The sequence below is a fragment of the Sinocyclocheilus rhinocerous genome, unplaced genomic scaffold (genome assembly GCF_001515625.1).
Source record: "Sinocyclocheilus rhinocerous isolate Xijiao unplaced genomic scaffold, SAMN03320098_v1.1 scaffold481, whole genome shotgun sequence".
In the NCBI taxonomy this organism is placed as follows: Eukaryota; Metazoa; Chordata; class Actinopteri; order Cypriniformes; family Cyprinidae; genus Sinocyclocheilus; species Sinocyclocheilus rhinocerous.
Genome location: NW_015657695.1, coordinates 251,385 through 263,545, shown reverse-complemented (window position 1 = coordinate 263,545; position 12,161 = coordinate 251,385). Strand labels below are relative to the sequence as shown.

General features: G+C 34.9%; 1 protein-coding gene across 3 annotated transcripts in view; it reads right to left on the bottom strand.

The window, feature by feature from the left end:
- Window positions 1–12,161, bottom strand: part of srcin1a (SRC kinase signaling inhibitor 1a) — a 115,236-nt gene that overhangs the window by 73,400 nt on the left and 29,675 nt on the right. Inside the window, exon 1 of one of the 3 annotated variants that reach the window (XM_016529501.1) lies at window positions 3,947–4,023. The exons of the other annotated variants lie outside the window; for them this stretch is intronic. Within the exon in view, the coding sequence (XP_016384987.1) occupies window positions 3,947–3,974 (28 nt within the window). The 5' untranslated portion in view covers window positions 3,975–4,023. Of the gene's footprint in view, window positions 1–3,946; window positions 4,024–12,161 lie in introns of those variants that run through there. 3 annotated transcript variants of the gene reach the window in all.

The following is a 12,161-nucleotide window of genomic DNA, read 5'->3' as shown; positions in this document are numbered from 1 at the left end:
AAATAAATAAATAAATAAATAAATAAATAAAATAATTTTTTTTAAAAATCAAATTTTTTTGCAGTCAAAGTTAACCAACACGCATAAAAAAATTCCCTTCTGGGATCAATGAGTTGTCTGTCATTCTATGTGGAAAGCTTTAACAGAGCCTGAATCCCCAGAAGGCCAGTCTAAATCTCATTCTTATTCTCAGTCCCTCTGGCTCTCTGTGTCTCTGTCAGTCCCTCGTGGTCGCCCATAGGGAGTGGTGCACGGAAGGAGCCTCACAGATGGGCTGGTGGGGAGGTTTCCGTGGTTACAGGCGAGGAAAAAGAGGAAGAGGAGCCATCTGGCAGTGGTTTGGTGAGATGACGTGTCTTGCCTCTCACCCACCACACCCATAACCCACACGGAAACATGCCTAACGCTCCACCAACTGTTATACAAACTACAGGTAAGCAACCTTACAGATACAGCTGAATGACAACACCTGTTCTCACACCTGGAAGGATTTGTAATCCCAGCCAGGAAATATCCATCTACCCTAATACTCGACTACCCATAGGTGATGGAAGCTACAGCGGCATGAGGAGTTAACCAGCATGCATTGCAACAGTGAAATACTGCCATCAACAGACATTAATTATTACCTTCGCTTACTTCAGTAGTTCTCAACTGGTCACACTCAAAAGTGGATCCTGGGCAGGCAACGAAAAACAATGGTAAATGCAAATCATAAAACAAAATAATAAATGAAAATGACAATAATCACAATAAAAATTTTAAAAACAAATCCTTCAGCCCTAAATGGTAAAGGATTATTTTAAAAATAAAAACAAACAAATTAAAAGACTTATTACAAAGATGAAATATTTTATGTCATGTCATTTATTTACCATTAGCCAACATCGGAGATCAGTGAATGTGCAAATGATTGAAATATCACCTTAAAATCTCACAGTGTACTTCAAGTAAATTTATTATGTCATAGGAATTTGGCTGCCAAAAAAGAAAAATTGTTTGGGGTTCCCAGCCAAACAGTATGTTGTTTATGTCAAATATACAATCAATCAGATATTTGGCACACATTCTCCTGTCACTTTATAATAATATTATTATTCTTTTAACTCTTTTAAACTAGTCATTCATTTCTGCTGTTGTTTATGAATGTATAAAATTGACATGATTTTCCTACTAACCTTATGTAATATTAGTAATTTAGCATTTTTAGGCATTGTATGGTTTCTTATAAACTTCGATATTTGATTCTAATTTTATTTATTTTTTCATACTAAACATTTTTGTTAAAGTGGGTGTATCTGTTAAAGTGTATGTAAAATCTAGAATTCAAAATCGAATAATCCTTTTTTTTTACATCTTTAATTTTACACCTTTACGAGCCCTAAAATAAACAATCACATGGGCAATAAAATGAAATGAAATGAAATAAAATAAAAATATTTGAATGGCTCTCAAAGAGAAAAATTATTTTTGTTAGAGGATGTAATATATTTGTAATATATAATAATAATAATAATAATGATAATAATAATAGTTATTAAAATAATAAAAAATTTGCATTATTGTTAAACATAATAATAACATGCAAATGTGATTACTTTTACATTTTTAAAAGAAACAAATAAAAGTGAATATAAAGTTTTATACATTTGCAACTCCACAAACACCAAGTCCAAACACTTGGTCAGATATGCTGTAAGCACATTGTGTTATACAAGGTCAGAGTGTCTGTCAAGAAGAACGTTCATGATCTTCATCATTCTTTCCGTGACATCCCTTTTAGCATGTTCACAGTAGAGGGGAAAGAACTGCCCCTTAGAAACCTGGGAAATGTCAAATGGCCTGTTTGTGCATGTGTGTGTATGTGTGTGTGTGTGTTTGAAGGGAATTTAGCTGCTGCTGTTCTGAGTAGAGCAGTGGACACACTTTTATACTAATTTCCCAACCAAAATCATTACCTTATTTCAAAACAGATCATGATCTGTGTTTGAAATTCTTCAACCAACAGCAATAACAACAAAATGTTTTCAGCGCAAGTCAAAATGTCAGCTCTGAATCCACGAGAGGAAAGTGTGTGGTAAAGGGAGAGAGAACAAAGAAGGCAAGAATAATGGAAAGAGCATGCAAAACTGGGACAAGAGGTGGTCAGAGAAGAAAAGTAAGGAAATGGGAAGCAGAAGAGAGGAGAATGACTTATGTGCGGCCCGAGCTGGAGGAATGGGGTGTGACAGAGAGAGGCATGAGGGATTTGGGAAAGCACTTGATGTCTTGTTAGCCTCAACCTTCCTCACACTGTGATTGGCTAAAAATATATCATGGCTCATGTTGAACAAGGTGCATTCTGGTTTGTGCCACTGGAGCATTTATCATCACATGGCCCCTAAAGTGCCAAACGCAACCTTTCTCTCTTTCGTTCTCTCCATCTCTGTCTCTCTTGCTCCCCCAAATCCAACACACAGCCAAATGCCTCCTCTTCTCCTTCTGTTTACTCCTCCTCAAATCTAGCACAAACCCCACTACTAATTACCTGTACTGTTATAGGCTCTAATGATCTTTTAATAAAGTCCCATTCCTTCAGTTCTCCTCTTTTTCTTTTAGCATAACCAAGTACCACACCCTTCCTTTCTACATAATTCATCAGGTCATTATCTGCTTATATAAAACATCCTTGATCCTTTATATCTACATATGACCTACAGTCGTCAGTGTTGTCTAACATATCTAGCCTATTTTCCTTCTCCTCTCCTCTGATTTTTCATTCCTCTTTTCCTCCATTTCCTCTTATATTTTGTCTTTCCTTCCCTCTAGATTGCATTTAATCTACTCTGTTTTATTATGTTACTTCCATCTGGTCCTTTTTACTTTCTATTTCCTTTTCATATCCTCCCTCTAGCATCAATGCTACTTTGCTTCTGTCTTTTTTCTAAACTCTCTGATTGGTGGGAGGGGAAAATGGTCTCATTTCTTTCCACAGATACAAAAAAAACCCTCACAGGCACTTTCCGTCTCTTCTTCAACCCTCTACAGTGGACGACAAGTCTAATGTGTTAGCTCTCAGAGAAGTCTGAGACCACATTCAAAATCTAGAATTCAAAATCTAATTTAAACTTCGTTTTTACACCTTTAAGAGCCCTAAGATAATCAAATGTATGGGAAATAAATAAAATTAAATAAAATTAAATGAAATTAAATGAAATTAAATGAAATTAAATGAAATTAAATTAAATGAAATTAAATGAAATTAAATAATCTCAATGGAGAAAGACTCTCAATGGAGAAAAATATTTTTTTTTGCTGCCAAAGTGCAGCATGCACATACTTTTCCTTCTGAGATCAAAGTGAAATCACTTCACGAAATCCCTTAAATCTGGAGTTCAAAATGTAATTTTAACTTGGAAATAAAAAAAACACTTTATTTATGGAGTAAAATGAATAGGAAATGTTTCAGATTCTTCAGTATTTCTAGGTCACAAAGTAAATTAGTGACACTGATCTTGTGTCTGTTTGTACAGATGGTCTTCCTCTATTGAAGCTCAAGATGCTCAGTAGATCATCTCAAATCTAGCTGGAGAACATGATCATCAGGCTCAACAAACTTGTGGAGTTCATTCAAGTGCTGTCATTAAAGCAAAAAAAAATTTTTTTTTTTAAATACTAAAGACATTTTTAATTGAACTTTTCACGTTAGTCAATATGCTGTGATGAAACATGCAGTATTAAATTATTAATGAATACAAAACAGAACATTTTTCATTAGTAGTCTTTTTGACCCCAATAACTGCAAGTAATCTTAACAAATAAAGACAGAAAAAGGGCAAACATCCAAACAACCATATTACTCCCCCTGGCAAAGACACTCCTAAGTCCACTAATAATTAGCAATAGAAGGAAAAGAGCTGGGAATATCAAGTTAAAGATGAATATAAGAGAACAATTTGCATCCAACCTGGCTCTTCTTGTTCCTCATTGCTCATCACTTTTCCTATCTCTTCTGTCCAGCTTTATCCCACCATCATTCCAATCCATTTCCAAAACAGTCAACCATATGACTGAAAATGTCTAAGCATTGACAGAGAAAAAGAGAGAGAGAGAGAGAGAGAGAGAGAGAGAGAGAGAGAGGGTGGGAGCAAGTGTTGGCTCCAGTGGGTTGGGTTGGTTACAGAAATCTCTCTCTCTCGGTTTCGCTCACATCTCTCTCATTATCCACAGCTCACTGCACGAAGCACAGAAAAGAGAAAGTAAGAAGCTTTTGCCCTCCTAAAACTCCAGCGTATTTGTTTATGAGCGTGTATGAGGGAGAAAGATTTCATGTGGGTGCGTCCTTGTCTGTGCATGTGAGAAAATGAGCAGACGGTGGTGTTGTTCAGTCAGTGGTGATGGATAAGGTGGGATGAGTCACTGAGGCATCAGTAATATCTAACCTGGCTACCTGACAGTCCTACTGAGAAAATACATACACACACATTCCACTTTCCATTGACGTCTACTGCGCCCACAGAGTAGGTAAAGCCTGACCCACACACAAACACACAACAGCCAAGGCATACTGGCATATTGCATTATTAGACTGACACTTTGAGAAAAACATTGCAAAAAATCTACTTCTAGTGATACAGAAGCTTTAGCTTTTACAGTTGGGCAGTACATAGAGGGACAACTTTGTACCTTATCTACCCCTAAAAAGTGCATATTAGTACATTAAAGTTATACATGTACAAGGGTTATTATTGTTAAAGGTAACACTTTATTTTAAGGTGTCCTTGATATACATGTTAAGTGTACTTACTATTATAATAGCAATTAATTATGCATAATTACATGCAAGTAACCCTAAGCCAAACCCTAATCCTAACCATATAGTAATTACATGTAGTTAAATAATATTACTCAGTACTTAAATGTATTACACTAGTGACACCTTAAAATAAAGTGTAACCTTGTTAACTAAAACTACATTTAAAACTATAAAAAGATCAACAAGCGAAAGCACCAAAATAAATGTTAACTATATAGAACAGAGGTAAATAAGGTACAAAAAACAATGACACTCCAATGCATATACCACACACACACTCGGGGTAACATTCACAATAACCGACAACTAAAGCTCAGACAGACAGGAACTAATATAGGGTGGATAATTAGTGGCAGACAGGTGAGCACAATGAGGGTAATTAACTAATGATTAGTACGGGCTAAACCAACAAAAGGGGAAGAAACCACAATAAACAGTCCACAGGGGCGTTACATATACGATATACTGCTAACTAGCAAAAATAATTTTTACCAGTTTACATGCAAATAAATAATCCTGCAATGCAAGTAATTCACGATTATGACTTTATTAATAAACTGATTGTTTCTCGTTGGTGGAACATAAGCATTTCTGTATTCTACTTAAAGGATTGCCTTTGATATGTGTGTTCTAAAAAAATAAAAAGGTACAAAAGCTGTAATTAGGGCGGTACCTCTACAAAAGGTACACTTTTGTACCTAAAGGGTCCATACTGGCACCTAAAGTGCACATATTAGTACATAAAAGGTACAAAAGTGTACCTTTAAAAAAGGTACTGCTCCAGTGACAGCTTTTGTACCTTTTTTCTGAGAGTGTATGTTAAATAAAGCATTAAAAACCCAAGAGTATTCAGACTCATTCTCCTCTCGTATATTAGGTTCTTGCGACTACTACTTGTCCAATTGCTGCAGAAGAGAACGTAATTCGGCGTAATGACAGCAACTTCTTTCTTCTGCACAACAAAAGAAGATATTTTGAAGAATGCTGGTGACCAAACATTTTGGTGCCCATTGACTTCCACTGTACGGACAAAAAAAGAAAAAGAAAAAAGATAAAGAAAGAAAAACAACACAGATATTTCTCAAAATATCTTTTATGTTCAACAGAAGAAAGAAAATTGGTAACATTTTAGTATAGGAACCAATTCTCACTATTAACTAACTTTAGCACTATTAATTAACTTTGCTTATTATTAGCATGCCTATTATTCACATATTGGCTGTTTATTAGAGCTTATAAAGCACATATTCTGCATGACCATATTCTACATCTCTAATCCTACCAATACCTAAACTTAACAACCTTACTAACTATTAATAAGCAGCAAATTAGTTGTTTATTGAAGCAAAAGTCGTAGTTAATGGTTTGTTAAATAGTGAAAATTGGACCTTAAAATAAAGTGTGACCAGAAAGTCATACAGATTTAAAATCAGCATAAAGGTGAGTAAATAATGACAGAATTTTAATTTTTGGGTGAACTAATCATCTAAAGGGGATGTCTAGGCATTCTGGTCATGATCCTATGTAAACCTTCACAGTGGGCTCTCAGTCTTTGTGAAACTCAGAACACACATTTAAGAGTTTTATTCCCTTTACGGAAATATTTCCAAGAATCAGACAATTCCCTTGATAACTACAGCACCGAGCCGCTATTAACACAAGACAAGTACAGGCCCATACACTCTGATCTTCCAGCACAACATAACAAAAGCTGATCAAAGAACGATCGTTTCTCTCAATTTCACAGCTCCATGGAGGAACTGACGTCCATAATTAACGAGCTTCAGACAGACTGCTGCCCTGATTTACCTGTCTGCTTACTAACTGTTCCATCACCAAAACAATCTTTTTTTGATCTTCTTTTAAAGACGCAAACCTTCTGTTAGGTCTGCACGCAGGGCATCTTCATTGATGAACGTCTAGAGCGTAGGAGGCTGAGGCAGTACTTGGATGTCACCAACCGTGGCAGATTTTTTCCTCCTCTGCTTAAAGCAATAATTTCTCTTTCCATCACCCAACTGAACTCACTTTATTCTGCTGGAAACATTGCTCAGCATGGAGGTAAGCAAACATACTTATACAAGCACACACTAAACCCAAAAAGAAATAAAAACAAAAATGTGATAAAGTCTGAGAACTGCTTTGGACAAATGGCCAAAGCATGCATACAGCAATGAGCGACTTATACGTCCTGTAACTCTTCAGCATCATGACCTTGCAAACCATAGATATTCTCCTTTTTTGCCCACACTTGGCTGCTCACAAATGTGAATTTTTAATGAAAAAAGGTTTGTAATTAGAAAAACATTGAATAAAAATCAGGTTGTTAGCGAACCCTCTTTGCAGCCTAAGAGGTTTCAGTAAATTGGTTAATGATTTTTTTTTGTTTCATCTACTCTTGGATTGACATAAAACCAAGTATGGCATGTATTAAGGGAATCATAGGTGGCGAAATTACATTGTTGGGTCAAGAACAGCTCTTTTAAGCATGAGTGCACAGACAGCTCCTGTCCTGAGGTTTAGACCCCCAGCTCCCCAGTGCTGTGTTTTAATTGGCCGATGTCAGGACCTCTGCACTGAGGAACCATGTTTTAATTGCCCAGCAGGTAATTAGTCAGGATTCAGGAACTTTTCAGACAGCTTACATAGTTCAACATCTGCTCACTTTTTGTGAGATCAAGTTTAAATGTGAGTGTGAATTAATGCTCTAATAATATAATAATACATAAAACCATTGGGACAAAAATGTAACTTCAGTTTAGAATAATTATATATATATTTTTTAATTATCTTTTAAAAGAAGTTTCTTATGCTCACCAGCATTTATTTTAAAATACAGTAATGGAGTAATAAAAAAATAGCTTTTCTATCACAGGAATAAATTACATTTTAAAATATATTCAAATGGAAAAGTTATGTTAAATTGTAATAATATTTCACAATATTACTGTTTTACTGTATTTTTGATCAAATAAATGTAGCCTTGTTGAGCATATCTGACTTCTTTCAAAAACATTAAAAACACATACACAACATACCAAATATAGCTATGATAACATAATTAAAATATATAAAGAAAAAGAAACACTCACAGCTTAAAAACATAGAAAAATACACACAAAAAGAATTCATAGTCCAGCTACTGAAGTCATATTGCTGTTTGTTACTGTCTAATAAGACAAAAAGACAAAAAAGAGAGAGACAGTTTGGTTCTTATGCTTTGAGAAACGAATTATTATGGTAAGTGTTTATTTTTAATTGGATTCAGTGCAACGAGAGCAATGGTTTTCAAAGGTTGTACTTGAAGAAAGTCTTGTGTGTGTGTGTGTGTGTGTGTGTTTGTGTTGTGAAGGCAAACCAGCTTTGTTGAGAATCACTCTTTTTTCTCTCCTTCAGTTGCACAAGAGAATGTTGCTTTAGGGAACTAACATTCACACAGAGAGTTTCTAAGGGTCGTTAGATACTGAATCTCATGATTTTCAGCAAAAAATAGTTTTCTGTTTGAATATTCATCAAGTGATATACATCAAGTGGAACACCCTGGAGGTGGCAAGAGTTAATTTCTGTAATTTATGTGCATCCTGCCAGTGTGCGTCTGTGAGCACTGAGGTCTGCCGTCTTTCAGCAGAATTAACAGATGATTCTTTAATTAGTGCAGGGCTGAAACAGTGTGAGTCCAAACTAACTGTCATTTAATTACCACTCACAAACACACAGCACTGAACTTTGAGAGAGTGAGTGTGGCTATATTGTATATCTCCTGGCAAAACTGGGTTTAAAGTTACATTGAGGATTTCTTCAACTAAAGCATTAAAACTAACAGATAGTGTCTCCAGCATATAGCGTGACTGCACTTCAGGTGACCTGAGCTTGAGTCCCCCCTCTCTCCCCCACTCTCTGTCCGCTCTATATACAGGCCCATATAAATAAAAGTAAAAATAGCAAAAATAAATAGAAAATTTGGCTTCATTCATTTTTGCCACTTTTCAAATGCCTTTTATTGTTTTACCCTTGTTCCAGAACCAGACTTGTGATTTTAAAATATTAAAATCTATATTAAAATCATTAAAAAAATAATTAAATAAATATTTTTTACAAAATACACAAATAATAGATATGACAACATCTTATGCATAATTTGCATAATCATGCAAATTTGCATAAAACTTACATAATCTATTTTTATAATGAAATTATTTGCATAATTTATTAGCAATAACTTTGCCTCAGTTTTTACATAATTTCTACCACTATCAACAAATTTACCATTAAGTGTTATCAAAACTGTGCTTGTTCTCGGAAATGCCAAAAATGTGAAGACCATGCTTTAGAAAGAATATGACACATGTGATGTGTGAAGAAAAAGAAAATCAAGATAATTATCACTTGTGAATGTTTTTTTCTTCTTTTTTTCTTTTCCCTTTTTTGTAGTCATTCAAATCAAGCTGTAATTTTCTCAAATAATACAAGGTGCATTTTTAAGATACATAAATGCTGGCTATGAAATTACATTAGCAGGACCAATAAGTCAGCATTCTTATTCAAAAAAATAAATAAAATAAATAAAATTAAAATTAAAAATTAAAAAATAAAATTAAATAAAATTACATTAAATTAAATGACATTGTGATGGAAAGGTTTTTTTTCTCTCTGTTCATGTTATTTCAGAAAATTACAACGTTTATTTTTCTAAAAGAGCCCAACAAACACATTTAAAAAAAAGAACGTTTCTGTGTGAGAGAAAGAGACTGGGACATAGAAAGAGGGAGATACAGCGTATCTAAAATCTAATGCACTTTCATGGCTGTTTTCCTTCCTTGGCAAGCTCTCGGGGACTGATAACAAACTCAGAGATACACACACTCACACCTCACCAGACAACACTGTGAGACCACGAAGACTCCCAGTCAGCCCAGACGTCTAGATCCAAAACAGTGCTGAATAATTTAAGGGCTACACATGGCAAAACTTGGGCTTTTCTGTGGACAACAGTGGAGCGTTTGCCAAATCTTACCAAAAAGTCAAGTCAAGTCACCTTTATTTATATAGCAATTTTAAAAATACAGATTGTGTCAAAGCAGCTTTGCAGTATTAATTAGTAAAAAGCAGCACATGAGGAAAGATAGGTTAGAAAACACGGCCGTGGCAGTGACTAAAATAAATAAGTGAAATATTCCATAACATTGCAAAGTTACAGCGCATACAGATGACTGACCAGCAGTCTGTCTAAGCTGAGTGTGTGTGGGTGCAATGTCTAAACATGTCTACATACACTAGCTGATATATAAATATATAATGGCGTATGTGTGAGCACACACTGTATGCATATCAGTAAGCACATATGTTTATGTTCTAGCCCTAGACTGTCTTACACAACATAGATAAACAGCCATGGGACTATTAAGGGTAAAAGGTTTTTCAGCAGACAGCCAGTAGCTCTGCATTTCATGCCAGAGCAAATGGGAATTGCATTTCGGAAAAATTGCAGCATAAAAACAGCATGTAATTATCTACAGCTGCCAGACGCTATTATCATCACATACAACAATTACGAATTAAATCAGCAAACTTTAAATGACACATTTTGTGAGCGTATCTGCACGGCAGCAGTGTATTGTGGGTATGTATCTTGGCTGATACCGACAGGCCGAATGTATTCTGTAACGTCTCATCCTTTTCTATTAAGGGTAAAAGGTTTTTCAGCAGACAGCCAGTAGCTCTGCATTTCATGCCAGAGCAAATGGGAATTGCATTTCGGAAAAATTGCAGCATAAAAACAGCATGTAATTATCTACAGCTGCCAGACGCTATTATCATCACATACAACAATTACGAATTAAATTAGCAAACTTTAAATTACACATTTTGTGAGCGTATCTGCACGGCAGCAGTGTATTGTGGGTATGTATCTTGGCTGATACCGACAGGCTGAATGTATTCTGTAACGTCTCATCCTTTTGAAAATGTTTTTCCAAGATTTTAGTTGTATTAACATTAAACATTTATGGCGAGCTGCACATTCACACACAGCACAAAGTGTCTCTGAATGCTGAGAATAACAAATTCAGCACAGATAAAGAATGTCACACATGGAAATCTGTCATGTAATGCAGCAGTCACACATAAAAACACAGATTCACAAGCACACACACATTCAGACAGCACGATGACAAAGACTGGAGGTATTTCAAACTGGCAAAGGATGTATAGCCTCAATCTATTTACAGATTTGATTTAATTCTGGATTTTTTTCAGTTGTGAAGGGTATGGAGGATCACTTCTGAGTTTTCACATAGAGAGCTTGGAAATGTCAGCTTGATATATAAGTGCGAGTGTGTGAGAGTATTTGTGTACAAAGCCACATATGCATTGGATGTGTCCATGTGTTAGCTGAAATATAAGGCCATCTGGTGATCACAAGACACAACCTCTCTGAACTGACTCCTACAGACTCCAGCCACAGAACAATGTGTCAAGGAATCATAATCTTTCACGCCCCGGCTTTGAAAATAAATAATTGTGGCACTAATGTGTGAGAGGGTTTGTGGACAAAGGCACAGATCTATTGGATGTGTCCATGTGTTAGCTGAAATATAAGGCCATCTGGTGATCACAAGACACAACCTCTCTGAACTGACTCCTACAGACTCCAGCCACAGAACAATGTGTCAAGAAATCATAATCTTTCACGCCCCGGCTTTGAAAATAAATAATAGTGGCACTAACAGTAGAAATTCCTCACAGAGCTGCACTTGACACACATAAAGCTCAAAATAGTTGAGCTGAATTACCAACGGACCAAAAGCACACAAACTAGAGCTTGTTCATAGTATCAAATCAGCAGCCAGACAAACTCATACCAACAACACCAAAACATTATACTGCAACAAAATAATTAGCAATTGCACATTGCCTAAGATACAGTGTTAATTTAAAAGTTACTTTGGTTTCTTAGCGACAAAAAAGATATTGCAGGATAGTTCAGGCAGTTATCATATAATTAGTATATTGAATAATAATAATCGAAAATATAATACATAAAATATAATATTATTAAATTGTTATATATATATACATATATACTGTATATAAAATCATGTTTATACAGTGAAATAAAATATGAGAGAAAAAATAGTACTTCTTTATGTCCTTGTCATGCATTTTATTTACTACAGTAATAACAGTAATTTAGTAATAAATAAATAACAGTAAATTAGTAATAAATAAATTAGTAATGCTTTACATTACAGTAATAACAGTAAATTATTAAACAGTGAAACACATAAATCATAGCCTGCCCAAGCACAATATATATAAAAAATATTAATTCTTATTATTGTTATAATATTATTATTCTATTTAATAT